This window comes from Moschus berezovskii, chromosome 14 (assembly GCF_049115385.1).
Source record: "Moschus berezovskii isolate FMDL1 chromosome 14, NW_MosBer_1.0, whole genome shotgun sequence".
NCBI classification, from domain to species: Eukaryota; Metazoa; Chordata; class Mammalia; order Artiodactyla; family Moschidae; genus Moschus; species Moschus berezovskii.
In genome coordinates this window covers 88,504,041-88,525,926 of record NC_142473.1, presented here as the reverse complement: position 1 = coordinate 88,525,926, position 21,886 = coordinate 88,504,041, and the positions used below count along the sequence as shown (strand labels likewise).

At 43.8% G+C, this 21,886-nt stretch overlaps 1 protein-coding gene across 2 annotated transcripts in view; it reads right to left on the bottom strand.

Annotated features, from left to right (window-relative positions):
- Window positions 1-9,791: 9,791 nt before the first annotated feature.
- MS4A13 (membrane spanning 4-domains A13) overlaps window positions 9,792-21,886 on the bottom strand; it is a 44,715-nt gene continuing 32,620 nt past the window's right edge. For both annotated transcript variants that reach the window (XM_055424202.2, XM_088843359.1), the window contains one exon: window positions 9,792-11,049. In XM_055424202.2, coding sequence (XP_055280177.1) covers window positions 10,846-11,049 — 204 coding nt within the window. In that variant the 3' untranslated portion in view covers window positions 9,792-10,845. The remainder of the gene's footprint in view (window positions 11,050-21,886) is intronic.

Here is a 21,886-nt window from a genome sequence, read left to right as displayed (position 1 = left end):
GTCCTGGGTCCTGTATAAATAAAAGCTAAAGAAGCAGCGACCCCTTGAGTTACCTGGTTTTCTACAGCTCTTCTGGGGGCCTGTTACCTGGTGTGGGGATTGTGGATGATTTCTGCCCACTGAAGTCAGGCTAAATACGACAGCTTCAGAGCCTCAGGAGAAGGACAACTCTCAGCTTGCTATGGAGAGCCCCCTAACATCTCGCTGTCGGGCCTTTCAGTTGGTTTGTGCCTGCTTCTGTCACAGCTGAATAAGCGACCCCTCCCTGCTCCTGTTCACCCACCAAACATAGGAATTCAGCTTAAAAAAAAAAAAACTAAAGGAGCTATACTGGCATTCAGAACCTAAAATCTCTTCCCTTACTATATCTCATATTTTTAAAAAATAATTTAACTTCTTTCTTTTTTTTGGCCACACCTGTGTGGCATGAAGGATCTTAGTTCTCCAACCAGGGACCAAACCTGCGCCACCTGCAGTGTCGGAACTCAGAGGCTTAAAGGCTACATCGCCAGGAAAGTCTGTGCGACTCATATGTCCAGAATGTCTGGGTAAACTGATATCCTTTTCCTCAAAAAACATATCCTCTTAAGCAGGATAACTTCAGCTTGAAGTCTGCAGTAGGCTTCTGTTCTGGTCATGTGACGATGAGCAAAGCTAAGAAGCGGCTAGTTGGTGCGATACTCCCCTCACCTGCAGAGCACGCTGACAGCTCCCCGACACGAAGCTGTGCATGTAGCGGCACGTCCGGCAGGCAGCGGCGGGAGGCAGCAAGGGGACACGGCATTCGACAGGGCTTTTCCCACCACTGCAGGGGCACAGTTTTAGCTCCTTGCTGAAGCTGGAATACACTGATGTTTTCTAAAGTCTGAGTTTAGAAGATCGAAGGATTTAAAAAAAACCAAAACTTTCATTTCCAAATAATTGTAGATTGCACAAAGGGTACAGAGAGGGCCTGTGTGTCCTGAACCTGGAGGCCCCCATGGCTGCGTAAGTATTACAGCACCGGGATGCGGAGGCAGAGCTTGGCACGGTGTGTGCTTAGAGTTCTCGGCCGCTTCGTCGTGTATACTTTTCTGTCTCCCTCCACCATAGTCAAGAAACAGAACTTTAAAATTGCTGCAGAGGTACCCTTCATCCCACACCTCTATAATCAGCCTTCTTCCAACTTCCTTAATGTCTAGAAGTCACTAGTCTGTTTTCCTACACTTGCGTCATTCTGAGAATGTTAAATAAATTGAATAATTCGGCATGTAACTTTTGAGGCTGACTCTTTTCATTCAGCTCAATGCCCTTGGAATCCAGCTAAGTTGCTGTGGGTCTCAGCGTGTTTTCTTCCATACATCCTGTGGGTGACTAGAGTTTATTCAGTGATTCACCTACTGCGGTGATACCCACTTCGCTAATGTCCACCCTGGGGGCTGTTACAAATAAAACCGTTGCCTTCTTCTTCTGTACTGTCTTTGGCTACAGCATCAGAGTAATACTGGCCTATTCAAGTAATTCAAGAAGTGTTCCCTCCTCTGCTGTTTTCCGCAAAAGATTACGAAGAACCGGTGTTAAGCATTCTTAAAGCATTCGGCAGAATTCTTTGGTGAAATATCCAGGCCTGGCAGTTTCTTTTTTGGGAGTTTTTAAATTACAAATTCAAGAGCATTTTATATCTTTCCATTTCTCTGCATCATTTTCAATTTCTTTTATCAACATTTTACAGTTTTCAGAGTATAGGTCTTTCACCTTCTTGGTTAAGTTTATTCCTAGATATTCTTTTTGATGTATTTTTCTACCTTTCTTTTTTCATAGTTCATTATTAACACACAAAAAAGAATTAGATTTCTGTATATTAATCTTATATCCTGCAACTTTACTGAAACCATTTAGTATTTTTAATAGTTTTTGGGTGCAGATTTAGGGTTTTCCCTATATAGCATCATGTCATCTGCAAATAGTGAGTTTTACTTCTTCCTTTCCAACTATGGTGCATTTTCTTTCTGTTTCTTGGATGATTTCTGTGGCTAGGACCTCCAATACCATGTTAAATAGAAGTGGTAAAAATGGATATCCTTGTCTTATTCCTGATTTTAGAGGGTAAGCTTTTAGCTTTTCACTATAATGTATGATGTTAGCTGTGGGTTTGTCAAAAATGGCCCTTATTATGTTCAGCTATGTTCCCTTTATACCCATTTTGATAATTTTTATCATGAATGCGTGTTAAATGTTGTTAAATGCTTCTTCTATGTATATTGCAATTATCCTTTTTAAAATTGCAGGGTATCATACTGGTTGATTTGCAGATATCGAACCACCCTTGCCTCCCTGGAGTACATCCTACTTCACCCCAGGGTATGATCCTCCCACAACTGCACTCTCTCCTTGGCAGCAGCGGCCTTTGCCCTAGCGTGGAGCAGTACAAGAGGGGTCAGAGTGAGGAGCCTGGCTTAGGTCAGTGTGTACACTGGGGTAGTTGTGGGACGGCAGTCAGGGTCCCGGGCAGCTTCAGTTGCTTGGTTTGCCTTGTTTTGTGATTAAGTAAGCATGTGAACACCCTTCACCAGCAGAGGAGGGGTTTTCCACAGCTCTACTGTCAGTCTGGGGCTGGTTTTCAAACATGTTAAGGGAACTTGCCCTCCCCGTGCTGGACCCCCGGTCTGGAGTGCCTGCAGAGGAGAGGTTTTCCACAGCTCTACCATCAGTCTGGGGCTGGTTTTCAAACATGTAAAGGGAACTTGCCCTCCCCGTGCTGGACCCCTGGTCTGGAGTGCCCGCAGAGGAGAGGTTTTCCACAGCTCTACCGTCAGTCTGGGGCTGGTTTTCAAACATGCAAATGGAACTTGCCCTCCCCGTGCTGGACCCCCGGTCTGGAGTGCCCGCAGAGGAGAGGTTTTCCACAGCTCTACCGTCAGTCTGGGGCTGGTTTTCAAACATGCAAATGGAACTTGCCCTCCCCGTGCTGGACCCCTGGTCTGGAGTGCCCGCAGAGGAGGGGTTTTCCACAGCTCTACCGTCAGTCTGGGGCTGGTTCTCAAACATGTTAAGGGAACTTGCCCTCCCCGTGCTGGACTCCCGGTCTGGAGTGCCCGCAGAGGAGAGGTTTTCCACAGCTCTACCATCAGTCTGGGGCTGGTTTTCAAACATGTTAAGGGAACTTGCCCTCCCCGTGCTGGACCCCCGGTCTGGAGTGCCCGCAGAGGAGAGGTTTTCCACAGCTCTACCATCAGTCTGGGGCTGGTTTTCAAACATGTAAAGGGAACTTGCCCTCCCCGTGCTGGACCCCTGGTCTGGAGTGCCCGCAGAGGAGGGGTTTTCCACAGCTCTACCGTCAGTCTGGGGCTGGTTTTCAAACATGTTAAGGGAACTTGCCCTCCCCGTGCTGGACCCCCGGTCTGGAGTGCCCGCAGAGGAGAGGTTTTCCACAGCTCTACCGTCAGTCTGGGGCTGGTTTTCAAACATGTTAAGGGAACTTGCCCTCCCCGTGCTGGACCCCCGGTCTGGAGTGCCCGCAGAGGAGAGGTTTTCCACAGCTCTACCGTCAGTCTGGGGCTGGTTCTCAAACATGCAAATGGAACTTGCCCTCCCCGTGCTGGACCCCCGGTCTGGAGTGCCCGCAGAGGAGAGGTTTTCCACAGCTCTACCGTCAGTCTGGGGCTGGTTTTCAAACATGCAAATGGAACTTGCCCTCCCCGTGCTGGACCCCTGGTCTGGAGTGCCCGCAGAGGAGGGGTTTTCCACAGCTCTACCGTCAGTCTGGGGCTGGTTCTCAAACATGTTAAGGGAACTTGCCCTCCCCGTGCTGGACTCCCGGTCTGGAGTGCCCGCAGAGGAGAGGTTTTCCACAGCTCTACCATCAGTCTGGGGCTGGTTTTCAAACATGTTAAGGGAACTTGCCCTCCCCGTGCTGGACCCCCGGTCTGGAGTGCCCGCAGAGGAGAGGTTTTCCACAGCTCTACCATCAGTCTGGGGCTGGTTTTCAAACATGTAAAGGGAACTTGCCCTCCCCGTGCTGGACCCCTGGTCTGGAGTGCCCGCAGAGGAGAGGTTTTCCACAGCTCTACCGTCAGTCTGGGGCTGGTTTTCAAACATGCAAATGGAACTTGCCCTCCCCGTGCTGGACCCCTGGTCTGGAGTGCCCGCAGAGGAGGGGTTTTCCACAGCTCTACCGTCAGTCTGGGGCTGGTTTTCAAACATGTTAAGGGAACTTGCCCTCCCCGTGCTGGACCCCCGGTCTGGAGTGCCCGCAGAGGAGAGGTTTTCCACAGCTCTACCGTCAGTCTGGGGCTGGTTTTCAAACATGTTAAGGGAACTTGCCCTCCCCGTGCTGGACCCCCGGTCTGGAGTGCCCGCAGAGGAGAGGTTTTCCACAGCTCTACCGTCAGTCTGGGGCTGGTTCTCAAACATGCAAATGGAACTTGTCCTCCCCGTGCTGGACCCCCGGTCTGGAGTGCCCAGTACGTGGTTTCAGTTGTTCATTTCCCAGAGAGGCCCTCTGAGCCTGCGTGATCCCCTCCGTCTCTGTGTCGGCCTCCTGGAGACATGGACCCTGACCTGACCTCTTCTCCTCCCGTCAAGCCTGCCTTTGTGTGGCTCTTATAGCCTCGGCTGTGTAAGAGTTTCCTGCCAGTTTCAGCTTGCTTTCACTGAGAAGTGCTCCACATGCAGGTGTATTTTTGGTGTGGTTGTTGGGGGCCAAGAGCTGCATGTGCTTCTGCTCTGCCATCTGGATCTCCTCTCACACGGAATAATTTTTATTGTTATACTTAAAGTTTACTGATTCTTTTCTGTGTCCTGTCCATATCCTCGTTGAACTCATCCAGTGAGTTTTTCTTCCAGTTATTGCATTTTTCAGTTCTAAAATTTCCCTTTGGTTTTCTCTATTTCTTCTACCTCTTTTCTTTGAATTTTTATCTATAAACTTGTTTTAAGCATGGTCATAATTGCTTGTTGTTACATTTTTCTACCAGTTACTTAAAAATTCTTATCAGATAATTCTAGCAGCAGTATAATTCTGGTATTGCCATCTATTCGTTGTCTTTTCCCATGCAGATTGAGATTTTCCTGGTTACTTCTTGGATGAGTGATTTTCAGTTGTACTGTGGATACCACTTTGCAAATAAAGGTCCATACAGTCAAAGTTATGGTTTTTCTAGTAGTCATGTACAGATGGGAGTTGGACCATAAAGAAGGCTGAGCACTGAAGAACTGATGCTTTTAACTGTGGTGTTGGAGAAGACTCTTAAGAGTCCCTTGGACTACAAGGAGATCAAACTATTCAGTCTTAAAGGAAATCATCCCTGAATGTTCATTGGAAGGACCGATGCTGAAGTTGAAGGTCCAATACTTTGGCCACCTGATGTGAAGAGCTGACTCATTGGAAAAGACCCCGATGCTGGGAAAGACTGAAGGCAAAAGAAGAGGGCGGCAGAGGATGAGATGGTTGGACGGCATCACTGACTCAATGGACATGAATTTGAGCAAACTCCGGGGGATAGAGGATGACAGTGGAGCCTGGCGTGCTGCAGTCCATGGGGTTGCAAACAGTCAGACACAGCTTAGCAACTGAACAACAACCTGGCTGAGAAAATAGGCTTTGTTTTCTTTTTTTGTGTCTGTGATTAATGGTGTTTTTGGGTTACAGGCTTCTTGAGCACCCAGTTCTGGAGATTTGAAGAAAAACAAAAACAAACAAAATGCCCCAGGAAACTCACCACCATGTCATTCTTTGGATTTCAAGGTCCCTAGCTCGTCTGCCTCCTGTGAATCTTTCAGTCTTCTTTGTCCAAAGTTTTACCTGTAACTAGTGGCAGGAATAGAGAAAAGTCTATCTACTTCACCTTGTCTGAAACTGGAAAGTAGAATTAAATGTGAAAGGTTGGGGGCGGGAGGAGAAGGGGATGACAGAGAATGAGATGGCTGGATGGCATCACCGACTCTGTGGACATGGGTTTGGGTGAACTCCGGGAGTTGGTGATGGACAGGGAGGCCTGGCGTGCTGTGATTCATGGGGTCGCGGAGAGTCGGACACGACTGAGCAACTGAACTGAACTGAACTGAACTGAAACCCTTAGATGATGGTAGCTCTCATTAGCGGGACAGTAATGTGACCAGTAACAGATGTATTCTCAGAAACACTTTATTCCTTCTCAATAACCATATCATATCGGCGGAAAAGGGGGTTAGGGATCTAGATCTTAACATCATAAAAATGGGAATGGGGAGTGGAAACTTGGGTTCATTGTCTGCTTTACGCAAGGCTCTTAGTACAATTCTTGTTGAGGTCAGGTAGATCTTCAATAAGCGAAGGCAATAATAGAATTGAGGTGTCAGAAACATTCCTGGACCAAGCTTTAATCCTGTTGGTTTAATTCCTAATCTGGTTCCATCATCCAAAAATATGAGTGACTAATGAAACAGGATGTAACCTGCTAGATTAGATGAATTGATTGGGATAACAGTGCCATGTCTGTAGGATGATTTCAAGAACATAGTGCCATTATGATTACTGTCCACAATGCTGTACGGTCTGCAGATTTTCCTGAATATTGTTCCCACAATCGGACCATTTCATTTGGGACCACTGTCATCATCAGTTCAGTTCAGTTCAGTCGCTCAGTCGTGTCCGACTCTGCGACCCCATGAATTGCAGCACCCCAGGCCTCCCTGTCCATCACCAGCTCCCGGAGTTCACTCATACTCATGTCCATCAAGTTGGTGATGCCATCCAGCCATCTCATTCTCTGTTGTCCCCTTCTCCTCCTGCCCCCAATCCCTCCCAGCATCAGAGTCTTTTCCAGTGAGTCAACTCTTCACATGAGGTGGCCAAAGTATTGGAGTTTCAGCTTTAGCATCAGTCCAAGCCAGGCTTCAGCAATACGTGAACCGTGAACTTCCATATGTTCAAGCTGGTTTTAGAAAAAGGAGAGGAACCAGAGATCAAATTGCCAACATCCGCTGGATCATGGAGAAAGCAAGAGAGTTCCAGAAAAACATCTATTTCTGCTTCATTGACTATGCTAAAGCCTTTGACTGTGTGGATCACAACAAACTGTGGAAAATTCTGAAAGAGATGGGAATCCCAGACCACCTGACCTGCCTCTTGAGAAACCTGTATGCAGGTCAGGAAGCAACAGTTAGAACTGGACATGGAACAAGAGACTGGTTCCAAATAGGAAAAGGAGTACGTCAAGGTTGTCATCATCAGCTCAGTTTAAAATAATTTATAGATGCCAAAAAGGGAATTTTATACCTAGTTCCAGACTCAGAGTATATTTCTTGGGAGTATGACTAGGTTGCAGTGGTTTGGGCTTATTTAAATATAGTTGATAGATTCATAATTTTTGCTTTATTTAACTTTAATATAGTTGATACTTTCAGGTGGCATGTGGAGAATGCAGATATTATTACATAATCATTTCAGGACACTTTCATTACTCTCTTTCATTTGGGGAGTTCATAATGGAGGTGGTTAAAGTCCTCTCTTTTTTATATTTAGATACCTATTTTATATTTTGATTCATACTGATGTTTGACAGAAAACAACAAATTCTATAAAGCAATTATCCTTCAATTAAAAAATAATTAAAAAATTGCAACATTTTAGTCATTTATTTGCTTAAGTAGCCTTTAGTTCTTACCCCCAACATTCTTGCTTCCTGTCTTATCCACAGACGATTTTGTGGCATTTTTCACTAGGATACAAGAGAGAAATGAGAAGATAAATGCTTCTTTTCTATAGGAAAATACGGAGACAAATAAATACTAATTATGTCCTTGAGTAAGATGCTTAAAATTGAGGGAAATTTAATCCTACAGCTGCTCATTTTTCACTGTTTCATAATTCCCTGAGAGATGTTTTTCATCAAACCACCAATATCACTATCTTGAAAAATCCAATAATTAGTTCTCAAATACTTTTGTTGATTTAACAACCTTAAATAGGACTGTTTGTGTGTGTTAGTTGTTTAGTTGTGTCCAACTCTTTGCAACCCTATGGAGTATAGCCCACCAGGTCTATTCTTCTGTCCATGGAATTCTCCAGGCATGAATACTGGAGTGGGCTGCCATTCCCTTCTCCAGGGGATCTTGCCAACCCAGGGACTGAACCCACGTCTCCTGCATTGCTGGCAGATTCTTTACAATGTGAGCCACCAGGGAAACCCAAATAGGACTGTAAAAAACAGTTTATGGTGGTTGCTCCAACTCATCAGTCCCTCTAGATATTTCCCATATCCCCACATTTACGGGGTCAAAAAAGTTGGATATTTTTTTTTTTGTCTTGCGGAGTTTCTCATGGCACCGGGTTAACTCCTTGCCTTTAGATTATGTAATCGTATCTGTTCATACAATACAATAAATGTACACATGTACCTTCGTTTTGCTAATGCTAGTAAGAGATGTTTTTTTTTCTTGCAACCAAACTGTCTTTTTTTTTTTTAATCGCCTTGTCCTCTAATTTTTGTCACATGGCGATCTATTCTCACAATCTAATCTCCCGAATCTCCAGTGTCTGGCACCTTTTCTCCCCCTTCAACCTCTTTATTTTATAGCCATATCAGAAATATAAGACTCTGTCTTTAAATTCTTCACTAATAAAATTTTCCTTCCAGTTACAGGAACCCTTAAGGTTTGAGCTCTGTTAGCTGGCCTGCTGAAGCGTGAAACGGAGAAGAGGTAGGAAAGTATAGCTGCTGCTGAGTCACGCCAGTCGTGTGAGTCCAGAGACGGCAGCCCACCAGGCGCCCGGCCCCGGGACTCTCCAGGCAAGAACGCTGTGGGGGCTGCCATTTCCTTCTGCAGCGCAGGGAAGCGGAAAGGGAAAGGGCGGGCTCAGTCGTGTCCGGCTCTTCGCAGAAAGAGCCAGCTTTGAGTTCAGATCGTCTTACCCACGTCCTTTACTCTTCCACAGGGCGGCTCTCAGCAGCAAAGCCCTCCAGGACGGGCCGCTGGGCGAGTCGGAGCAGCTGGCAGAGATCGGAGACCGAGCAGACCTCGCGCCGGCAGTGCGCCCCGGGCGTGGGCCGCTCACGGCCTCGCAGGCGGCGCCCCGGCCGGACCCCGGGCCCGGCCGGCAGCTCTGGCCGGGCGGCTGGGCCTCCTCGGCGGGGCCTCGCGCGGCCCAAGCAGCGGTTGCGGCCGAGCCGGCGGCTCCGGCGGCCGCGCGCGGGGCCCGGGACGCGGAAGAGGATGCGCTGGAGCAGCGGAGGACGGGCGGCCGCAGCCCGCTGCCCGGAGGAGCCACGGACGGAGGAGCCACGGACGGAGGAGCCCGCTGCCCGGAGGAGCCACGGATGGAGGAGCCCGTGGACGGACGAGCCCGCTGCCCGGAGGAGCCACGGACGGAGGAGCCCGCGGACGGAGGAGCCACGGATGGAGGAGCCCGCTGCCCGGAGGAGCCCGCGGACGGAGGAGCCCGCGGACGGAGGAGCCCGCAGCCTGGAGGCGCCCACGGACGGAGGAGCCACGGACGGAGGAGCCCGCGGACGGAGGAGCCACGGATGGAGGAGCCCGCGGACGGACGAGCCCGCTGCCCAGAGGAGCCCGCGGACGGAGGAGCCCGCGGACGGAGGAGCCACGGATGGAGGAGCCCGCGGACGGAGGAGCCACGGATGGAGGAGCCCGGCGGGCTGTGGTCCGCGGGGCCGCAGGGGCGGACACCGCCGGGGTGGCTAAGCAGGCTTCGGGGCGGTGAACGGAGACAAGCCCCTGCCCGCCTGCGTGGGCCTCACACTCTGCGTTCGTGAGCACCGCAGCCTGGGCCACGCCTGATGGTTCCCTGGCTGCTTGAGCAGAGTGGTCTCCGTCAAACACGTGGTCTCCTCCCCGCTTCTGCTAGGTTTGTGTCAGCAACAGTCTTTCTGCTTTTAATCTTCACAAGTTGTACCGGGAAGAGAACTGCTCAGCAAAGCTGGGTTCTAGGTTTTATTAGATGCATGGGCGTTTCAGCAAAATATTTATCTTTCCTGTTCCTTCAGTTGCTTTTCTGTACAATGAGATAATATATTTTCTGTGGACCTCCCGTGTTCACACTGAGTTACTCTGAGAACTGAAATCGGGTTCAGTTCAGTTCAGTCGCTCAGTCGTGACCGACTCTTTGCGACCCCATGAATCAGCACACCAGGCCTCCCTGTCCATCACCAACTCCCGGAGTTCACTCAAACTCATGTCCACTGAGTCGGCGATGCCATCCAGCCATCTCATTCTCTGTCGACCCCTTCTCCTCCCGCCCCCAATCCCTCCCAGCATCAGAGTCTTTTCCAGTGAGTCAACTCTTCGCATGAGGTGGCCCAAGTATTGGAGTTTCAGCTTCAGCATCAGTCCTTCCAATGAACACCCAGGATTGATCTCCTTTAGAATGGACTGGGTTGTATCTCCTTGCAGTCCAAGGGACTCTCAAGAGTCTTCTCCAGCACCACAGTTCAAAAGCATCAATTCTTTGGCGCTCAGCTTTCTTCACAGTCCAACCCTCACATCCATACATGACCACCGGAAAAACCATAGCTTTGACTAGATGGACCTTTGTTGGCAAAGTAATGTCTCTTTTTAATATGCTGTCTAGGTTGGTCATAACTTTTCTACCAACAAGATGGTACCATGGAGAACTTAAAAGAAAACACACACACAAAACTCAGCACTCTGTAAAGGCCATAGTAGAAATAAATAAATGAACCAAAACGTTTTCCATTCAAACTGCCTCATTTTATGCTGAGTTCCAGCTTAAGAATATAAATGACTTGCTTTGATGGCTAACGAAAGATAACATTATGGTAGGGAGTGTAATTAACATTTGTTAAGGCTTTAGGTGCTTGATATTTTACATATTATATAATTTATTGAACAAATTATGAATACTTAGCATCAATAAATGTTAGGTACGATCCTACATATTGGGGATAAAGGTAGTGAAAAAAATATATTCCTGCACCTTATGGAGCTTACCTTGTGGGACAGTTCAGGGTGAAGGGAAGGGATGAGTGTTAGTGTTAGGAAGTCATGGAGGTGAACTGGATCCAGCGTAGGAGGTGAAGAGTGACCAGAAAGGTACCTGAAGAGCCCTGGAATCTAAGAGAAGAAAATGTAAAATTATGCTAAGAGCCTCCTGGATGGTTAATTGATGAGGACTGAGCATCGCTCATTAGACTTTGCAATATGGAGGTCATGGCTGTCCTTGCCAAGAGTAGTTATAGGGGCAAGTTCAGTTCAGTTCAATTCATTCACTCAGTTGTGTCTGACTCTTTGCGACCCCATGAACCGCACTACGCCAGGGCTCCCTGTCCCTCACCAACTCCCAGAGTCCACCCAAACCCATGTCCATTGAGTCGGTGATGCCATCCAACCATCTCATCCTCTGTCGTCCCCTTCTCCTCCTGCCCTCAATCTTTCCCAGCATCAGGGTCTTTTCCAATGAGTCAGCTGTTCGCATCAGGTGGCCAAAGTATTGGGGTTTCAGCTTCAGCATCAGTCCTTCCAATGAACACCCAGGACTGATCTCCTGTAGGATGGACTGGTTGGATCTCCTTGCAGTCCAAGGGACTCTCAAGAGTCTTCTCCAACATCACAGTTCAAAAGCATCAATTCTTCGGCACTCAGCTTTCTTTCTAGTCCAACTCTCACACCCATACATGACCACTGGAAAAACCATAGCCTTGACTAGATGGACCTTTGTTGGCAGAGTAACATCTCTGCTTTTTAGTATGCTGTCTAGGTTGGTCATAACTTTCCTTCCAAGGAGTAAGTGTCTTTTAATTCATGGCTGCAATCACCATCTGCAGTGATTTTGGAGCCCAGAAAAGTAAAGTGAGCCACTCTTTCCACTGTTTCCCCATCAATTTCCCATGAAGTGATGGGACCAGATGCCATGACCTTAGTTTTCTGAATGTTGAGCTTTAAGCCAACTTTTTCACTCTCTTCTTTCACTTTCATCAAGAGGCTCTTTAGTTCTTCTTTACTTTCTGCCATAAGGGTGGTGTCATCTGCATATCTGCAAAGTAGAGGCCAAACCATAACTGGAATGGATTCAAGAGAGAATGGGTGAGAGGAGATAGTTTGGGAATAGTCAAAACGGAAAGTGTTTTTGAGGTTTGTTTTTAAACAAAGGAAAGAAATGTTTTCAAAGAAAGGAAAGTGGTCAGGAGGTTTTTGTTTTAAACAGGAGAAACAATAACATCCTTTATATATTTGTGAGAATGTTCCAGAAGAGAGGGAAGACCTGAAGTCATTAAATGAAGTGAGGATGGAGTGGGAAGTCATTCTGACCATGTCTCCTGGAATCTGCATTTTATTGGGCACAGAAATCTGTATATCTTTAATCTCTTCTCAGGAAACATTCTATATCTCCTTTGCCTGAAAAACCTACCTTTCTTTTGAGGGCAAGACTTTTCTAAGCATTTGCTCACTTTCTGGAACCAAGAGTCCTTAGGTAGGGTGAATAATGAATACACTTTCTGTGAATTCTCCTGAAACTTCAAGACCCACACTGCCCAATTCAGTAGCCACATGTGGCAGTTAAGCCTTTGGAATGTAGTTCATCTGAGCTGATGTGTAAAATGCACACAAAATTTTTGAAGACTGGATATGATAAAAAAGAGTGTAAAATATCTAAATATGTTTGCAATATATGGTTAATGAAATATATTATTAAACTTAATTTTACCTGTTTCTGTTCACTTTCTTAGTGTGGCTGACAGAAAATTTTAAGTCACACATGTAGCTCACATTATTTTTCTGTTGGATAGAGGCACTCTAGATCTTTTCACTCTCCTATAAACCTCTTCTTTCTTTCAGTTCATCTCTTCTTGATTTCTTCTGCCTACATTTACATGAAATCTTAACAAGGCCCAAAAGGCACCATGTGAGCTGGCTCTGCCTGTCTTTCTAACTTTGTCCTTAATCACCTTCCTCTTTTTAAAATTTATTTTAATTGGAGGCTAATTACTTTACAATATTGTATTGGTTTTGCCATACATTTGAATCAGTTCTTATGAGGTGGATGAAACTGGAGCCTATTATACAGAGTGAAGTAAGCCAGAAAGAAAAACACCAATACCGTAATCACCTTCTTTTTTAATCAATGCATTCTAGACATACTATCCTCTCAGACCAGCCAATCTCTTTCCTTTTTCAGGATTTTATTCTATTTCCTCTGCTTGGAGTGCTTGTCTTCTGACTTGGAAAATGGCTTGAAAAACCAGCTTCTTAGATAAGCACTTATTTTCTATCTAAAATAGTGCCAGCCGTCCACACCGTCTCTCTTCCCACTATCCTAGTCACTTCCTAAAAAGCATCTTCTGGTGCCATGCTTCCTAAACTTCTCTTGCAAAGTCATTAAAACAAACAAGCAAACAAAATATGTATTGTTTATCTTCTTGACTCTATTAGAAGAGGGATCTTGTCTGTCTTATTTACACCCAGGATCTAAAACAAGGGTGGATATCTAAACAGATGTTACATGAGCACAAGCAATAAAAATTGACTATATGTAAGATACCATAGGAATACTTAAATGTTTTAGTCAAATTTGGTACATGTCTGGTTGGGTAGTATGTTACTGGAAATTCTAGAAGTTAAAAATAAGTGATTAAAGCTAATTTAAGTAATTATGGCTGAAACAACTTGCTTTTTCACCACTGTCTTTTCCTTTAGTTTCCAACACTTGACTCTCTCCTAGGACTCTTTGTGGACTCCTTTCCATGGCCTTATATTTTGGCCTTAAGTGAAATTCTTCCTTAGGATCTCTTCCATTTTTACTCTTGTCAAAAATCATAATTAGAAAAGACCTTTGTCTCGGATTTTAAGGCCATTCGATGAAGTCTGGATCCTCTAAGAGACCATCTGGTCATTACTTTGAAACATTTCATACCTGGTTTCTTGTGGACATTTGATTGCTGAATCTGGGTTTTCTTTCTTTCAATTTATTTATTTTAATTGGCGGCTAATTACTTTACATGATTGTATTGGTTTTGCCATATATTGACATGAATCTGCCCTGGGTGTACATCTGTTCCCCATCTTGCTTTCTTGATTAGAAATGCCATTTGCATATGTGGAGTGCACCATAATCCTATAAATAACTTCCAAAGCTGAATTACCATCTAAATTCTCTACTGAATTCCTAGTCTCATATTTCCAACTTCCTAATAAATGCTTCTACACAGATTTTCCAAAAACACCTCAGATAAAAAACGATACAGTCTGAATGCATCATCTGCCCATGATAAACCTTTTCTTTCCCATCGATTCCAGCTAACTCCCAAGCCCCAGCACTGGTATCACTTGCAAATATAACCAATCTCCAAATTCTTTCGATTTTTTTCTTTCATATACATCGTGAACTTTTTGCTCCTTGTCTTCATCTCCCATATTCTAGCTGTAATATGTATCATCTCTCCTCTAGAAAACTGCAGTAACTGTCTAACCTAGATATACCATTTTTAGTACAGCAGCCACCTCAACTACAGTCTTCACATTCCCACTGCAGGAACTAACCAGACGTCTGTTTCCACAGCGCTCCATCATGGACCGGCTGGGATTCCAGCGCCTTCGCGTGTCATTCAAATCACATTTTCCCCTTGTCGACCGTACAGCCTCACTTCCCACCTTCTCTCCATGGACACCGTGGTTCATGTATCAAACTACTTCCCATGCTACAAATATGCCATGCCTTCTTCCTTTGGTCAGAGCAGGTCAAGTAGCCGTTGAATATGAACTCATTTTGATCAAATCTCTAGTTTTGAATGAATCTGATTAAGTCTAGTAAGTAGGGAGATACCATTATCAGAGATTAGAACTTGTGTGTGTGTGTGTGTGTGTGTATGTGTGTGTAGCATTATTTTCCTTTTTCACTCAATTTCAGGGGCTGGCTCATAATTTTTAATGACTGAAAACATTTTGTTTTCTTAAAATGTGTGAGCTTAATGTCAGTTCAGATAGTCTGGTTGGTTGATTAATAAAACTGAGGCATTACGGTCAAATTATCTGTGTGTTTTCTTTTCCCTTATTGGTTTCTTCTATAGAATTGTCTCTCTGGGAAGTTTTTTCATATTCTAGATACTATCATCTTTATTGATGACTATCCCTGTTATCTGGCACATTTGTTATGAGTAAAACTGAAAAGTCTTAGGCCTATCATGGTGAGTGTGATATCTTATTCTTCTAGACTAAAACTCATAATTTTATTTCTTCACAAAATGTGAACTCTGTTTTTACATCCTATCTTCTATCAAATCACTGTGCTTTGAAGTGAAAGTGAAAGTCACTCCCGACTCTTTGCGACCCCATGGACTATATAGTCCATGGAATTCTCCAGGCCAGAATACTGGAGTGGGTAGCCTTTCCCTTCTCCAGGGGATCTTCCCAACCCAGGGATCAAACCCAGGTCTCCCACATTGCAGGCAGATTCTTTACCAGCTGAGCCACAAGGGAAGCCCAAGAACACTGGAATGGATAGCCTAGTATTCTTTATTTGTGCTTTTATATGAATGAATCTCAGACTTGGGACTACTATTAGTCTATTCCCGTGAGAACCTAGGATTAGAAATAGTGATTATCTGCGGGAACTGTGGCTTGATCCAGACACACAGGCACTGCCTAAAAGTAGGCCTCTTTTATCACCTGGTTCCTAATCCCCTCTTGCTGCCCAAAGTCCCAACCCTCAGCCCTTCCTTCCTTCAGTTCCAATGTTCCCAGGTGCCAGAATTTTTCTCATAAATTCCTAGCCCCCATACTCCCTTGAAGAAAAGATATGCTCTCTCTGCTGGACCCTAGTATTGCCTTTGGATTGTTCGTAAGTGTGCGTCTGTGACAGGAGCCTTAAAAACAGTTGGCATGGAAATTAACTGTGGGGTAGTGGCAGTAGTGTCACTCTGTCCTGTCCGACTCTGTGACCCCATGGACTGCGGCCGCCAGGTTCCTCTGTCCATGGCATTCTCCAGGCCAGAATACTGGCGTGGGTTGGCATTCCCTTCTCCAGAGGATCTTTCCAACCCAGGGATCGAACCCAGGTCTCCTGCATTGCAGGCAGATTCTTTACGTCCGAGCTACAGGGTAGAATTCATCAATGAAGCTATCTGGTCCTGAGATTTTTGGTTTTTTGGGAGATTTTTGATTACTGATTCAACGTCCTTGCCTGTTACTGGTCTGCTCAGATATTCTATTACTTCATGATTCAGTCTTAGTAATCTGTAGGTTTCTGGGACTTTATCCATTTCTTCTAAGCTATCTAATTTGTTGGCATGTGATTGTTCATAGTATTCTCTTTAATCTTTTATAATTGGTATTAGCTGCAATGTCTCTTTTTATAATTTTATTAATTTGAAGCATCTATTTTTTTCTTAGTTCAGCTAAGGCTAAGAAAAATTGTCAGTTTTTTCAAAAATCTTAGTCTTGTTCATCTTTTCTAGCCTCTTATTTATTTCTGCTCTAATCTTTACTATATTCTTTTTATTAACTTTGGGTTTAGTTTGTTCTTTTTCTGTCCTTGAGTTGTAAAATTAGACGTGTACTTGAGATCTTTTGGACTTCCCTGGTGGCTCAGAGGTTAAAGCGTCTGCCTTCAATGCGGGAGACCCGGGTTCGATCCCTGGGTTGGGAAGATCCCTGGAGAAGGAAATGGCAACCCACTCCAGTACTCTTGTCTGGAGAATCCCATGAACGGAGGAGCCTGGTAGGCTACAGTCCACTGGGTCGCAAAGAGTCGGACACGACTGAACAACTTCACTTTCTTTCTTTTTTCTTTGAGATCTTTTTAATGTAGGCATTCATTTCTATAAACTTCCCTCTTACAACAGATTTCACTGCATCCATTTTAACATGTTGCATTTACACTTCTATTTCTCTCAAAATATTTTTTGATTTCTTGACATTTTGTTCAGAAGAATTTTTTCTTCTTTTGTAAAATTTCCAGCTTTCCTCAATTTCTTTGTAGTTTTATACCATTGTGATTAGAAAACATATTTGGTATGTTTCAATCTTCTTAAGTTTGTGAAGACTAGTTTTTTTGACCCAGTATATGATCTATCCTGGAAAATATTCTATGTCCCCTTGAAATATATGTATTCTGCTGCTGTTGGATATGATCTTCTGTATATATGTTAGGTTCAACTGTTCTAAAGTATAGTTCAAGTGCATTATTTCCTTACTGCCTTTCTGTCTGGATAATCTATCCATTATTGCTATTAATTTCATTGATGTCTATTTTTGCCTTGAGATCTGTTAATAATGTTCAATATATTCAGGAACTTCAAAGTCACACTTCAGAGGAGCATGCAAATAGGGATGTGAAGAATTTGTGATCATTGTGCAATGTACCACTTATCAGTTCTCTCTATATTCTTTCTCTTGGCCTGTATGCAAACTTAACTTTCCCCTAACAGCATAAATCGCATACATTAACATATGCTCTAGTGTCTACATTTTAATATCCTGTTAAGTATTTTTAACTTCCTGCAATTTGGCCCAAGATATAAGTACTGAGACTATTATTTGCCATTTCCATTACTGACTTATTTGACTAACTTGAATCCCTATCTTGGAACTCCCTTGGTTTCCTGATACTATAATTCCTTAATTTTCTTTTTTTCCCCTAAGACTACTTCCCAGATTCTGCTGCCTCTTCTTGCTGGTCATGATCTTAGTTTTTTTCAGAGTTCTTCCCTTAGTACTCTTAACTGTTCACTCAATACTTTCAACCTGTTTGGTTTCATCCATCCTCATACTTTTAAAAACAACTGAAACTGTTAGTCGCCTCAATCATGCTCAACTCTTTGTGACCCCATGGACTGTACCCCCCGGGCTCCTCTGTCCATAGAATTCTCCAGGCAACAATACTGGAGTGGGTTGCCACTTCCTTCTTCAGGGGATCTTCCCAACTGAAGGACCAAACTCGGGTCTCCTGCATTGCAGGCAGATTCTTTACTGTCTGAGTCACCAGCGAAGCCCTTAAAAATAATTGGGCTGAATTAAATACACCAGAGGCCATCCATATCAAGTATACAGTTAGATGAATTAGGCAAATTGAAAATCCATGTAGCCTTCACCCAGTTTAATAAAGAAGATGTAGTATCTCTTGAGAATCACTCACTGGCTCTGTGGTATCACAACCCACACCTTTCCTGTGTTTAACTTCTACAAGGCTTACACAGTGCAGACAGGTCCCATGTGGTCTTTACCCAGTGTCCCCAGTGGTTGCGTCTTATGTAGTGCAGTACAATATTCAAACCAGGCATTTCATGTTGGGACTATGTGTGAGTATAGTCCTGTGCCATTTTATCAGGTGTGTACAGATTTCCTCTGCCACCTGAAAGCAGAGTGTTCCTGTGAAACCTTTTGAAAGCTGAAACGGCGTCAAGTGAAGACTCAGTTACCTTAGGATACATCTTACTAACAGATGCACAAAATAAATCTAGATAAAGCACAAATGCTCAGAGACACAATTCAAAGCTATGGTGACTTGATGCTGAGATGCTGAGTGTAGTTCTGGACAAGGAGCTTGGCAGTACCACTCTTGCTGCTTGAAGCACTTGCTGCCTCTATAAAAGCTTGCTGCAAAATAAACACTGGATGCTATTTTTGCTTTTTGCCTTTTTTTTTCCCTTTCATAAAATAGAAAACACTCTTCAGATTTCTTTCAATTAGGTGAAAACAGGTTCTAGTGTAAGTCTTTCATAAAAGTGAACATAAAGTGAACTTTTAAAAACTGGGGGATGCCTGCAGAGTCATGTGATGTCTAAAGTAATCAAGATACAGAACTATTCCATTACCACAAAGATGGCCCTCATGCTGCTCCTTTGCAGTCACACCCAGCTCCACCATCCTTAAATCAGTAATCTATTTCCTGCATCTCCGTGTTTGTCATTCAAGAATACTTATACAGTAGACCCTTGAACAACGTCAGGGACTGGTTTCAGGACCCACCAGGGACACCAAAATCCACAGATGTTCAAATCACACAGTTGACTCTCTTTGTGGCTCTGCATCCATGAATTCAACTAACCACAGGTCATGCGGTACTGTAGCATTTATTGAAAAAAAAATCCATGTATAAGTGGATCTATGCAGTTCAAAGTTGTATTATTCAAGGGTCAACTGTATGTGCTGTGCTGTGCTGTGCTTAGTTGGGTCTGATTCTTTGCAACCCCAAAAACTGTAGCTTGCCAGGCTCCTTTCTCCATGGGGATTCTCCACGCAAGAATACTGGAGTGGGTTGCCATGCCCTCCTCCAGGGGATCATCCCAACCCAGGGATCAAACCCAGGTCTTTCGCATTGCAAGCCAATTCTTTACCGTCTCAGCAACCAGGGAAGTCCAAAAACAAAAAAAAATGTGGAATGATACAATACGTGACCTTTTTAAGATTGGCTTTCACTCAGAGTAATGCTCTTGGGATCCATTCAAGTTACTATATTTGCTAATGGCAAATTTATTAAGAATTTTTTTTTGCATTCTTTTTATTTTTTTTCTACATTATTGTATTGGCTTTGCCATACATTGACATGAATCTGCCCTGGGTGTACATGTGTTCCCCATCTTGAACTCCCCTCCCCCCTCCCTCCCCATCCCTCATGAAGGATATGGCCTGTAATTTTCTTCTTTTGATATTGCTTTTTTATTGTTTTCCATCATGGTGACAGTGTTTTGCCTGTTCTATTTTCAGGAAGAGATTATGTAGGATCTTTTTCTTAAAATATTCCATAGAATTCTCCAGTGAAAAGTAGGCTTGGAAAATTATTTGCAGGTAGTTTTAAAGTATAAATCAGATTTGAAAAATATCTATAGGAATATTTAAAAGTTCTATTTCATTTTAGCAAGTTGTGGTAGCTTGCACTTGTCAAGGAATTGATCCATTTCAAGTAAATTGTCAAATTTATGCATAGAGTTGTTTGTAGTGTTCCCTTACCATCACTTCCCCTCACCACAGGTGGAAAATGCTTTATATTTCCCTTGAACAGATGATATTCTACACATGGTGGAAACTTAAGAGTACGAGTAAAGGATCCCAATTGAGAGATCAGCACCCAGGAGTACTACAGCTTCAAAAAATATCACCATGTGATTATGAAACGTGTCATCTGTTTGATTTACAGAAAAAATGGGGGATTTTCAAGTCTATATGGGGGGACGGCTGCAATACCATTCATCTCTGTATCAGGGAATACAGGGCTCTCATGATTCCAAACACCAGAACCAGCAGTCTACAGAGCTAGAGTTCAGGTGACCAGGTACTGGGGCTTCCGGATGGCCATGAAGCAGTCATAGGCCACTAAGATCAGGACGTGTTTGTCCAAATCTGCAAAGTGTAGGTAAGCATGTGTCTGGTTGATGCAGCCTTCATAGGTTGAGTTTGCTTTCTTTGGGACTCCTTACCATCCTTTTGATGTCTGATGTCTCTCATTTCATACCTCATGTTAGTAATGTGTTTCTTCTCTTCCTTAGTCTTCCTAAAGTTTAGTCAGTTTCATCATTAATCTTTTCAAGAATTAAGTTTTTTTTTTTCTGGTTTTGATTTTTCTAGTTTTCTGTTTTCAGTTTTATTGATTTTTCTGGTTGCTTCTGCTTGCTTCTGGTTCCTTTTTTTTGTTTCTTGAGTTCACAGGTTAGACTGATTTAAGGCATTTCCTATTTTCTAATGTAAACATTAAATGCTATGAGTTTCACTGTCTTCGCTGTATCACAATAAATTCGGTACATTGCCTTTTCATTATCATGCTGTTTGCATGCATGCTAAGTCACTTCAGTCATGTTCGACTCTTTGTGACCCACTGGACTGGAGCCCGCTATGCTCCTCTGTCTACGGGATTCTCCAGGCAAGAATACTGGAGAGGGTTGCTGTGAAACATTTTAAAAAATTCCCTTGAGTCATCCTCTTTAACGTGGAAATTATTTAGAATTATGTTGTTTAATTTCCATATTTTCTTCTGAAAAGTTACCACAATCTTGACTTCCAGTAGGTATTTTGTTGGTTTTTAATCATTAAACAAATTGAATCATAAAGTATGTAATACTTCATGCTTGATACTTTTGCTCAACACTAAATTTATTTAGTGAAATTATTCTACCACTGATGAGCACTTGGATTTGGAATTTTAGATTTTTTTTTTCCAGCTGGGGTTTGGAATACAGATTCTAGGACTATTCTATGAATATTCTTGTCTTTTGTGAAGAGCATATATGCTAACTTTTACACTGTGAATCTAGGAATGAAGTTTCCACATTGGATATTCTCAAATTGGTATCCAAAGTGGTTTAAGCAATTTATATAATTCTACCAGGAGGGTATGTAAATTACAGATTCTACACATGATTCCAAAGACTTGGTATTCAGTTCAGTTCAGTTCAGTCGCTCAGTCGTGTCCAACTCTCCGCGACCCCATGAATCACAGCACGCCAGGCCTCCCTGTCCATCACCAACTCCCGGAGTTCACTCAAACTCATGTCCACAGAGTCGGTGATGCCATCCAGCCATCTCATTCTCTGTCGTCCCCTTCTCCTCCCACCCCCAACCCTTCCCAGCATCAGAGTCTTTTCCAGTGAGTCAACTCGTCGCATGAGGTGGCCAAAGTATTGCAGTTTCAGCTTTAGCATCAGTCCTTCCAATGAACACCCAGGATCGATCTCCCTTAGACTTGGTATTATCACTGCTAAATTTTTTTTGCCATTCAGGTGTGAGTAGTGTTATGTCTTACTAACATCTTCAACATTTTAATGATTTTTGTCTGCTTATTCCATCAGTTATTGAGAAAAGTTGCTAAATTTTCCAGTATAATCAGGGATGAGTACTTTAGCTCTTTCAACTTGTTTCATGTATTTTAATATTACTCACATACAGATATAGAATTATATCTCCCTAATAGAGTGACACTTTCGATTGAATTCCCTTTACATCTTAGTCTTTCTTGCCTTAATAT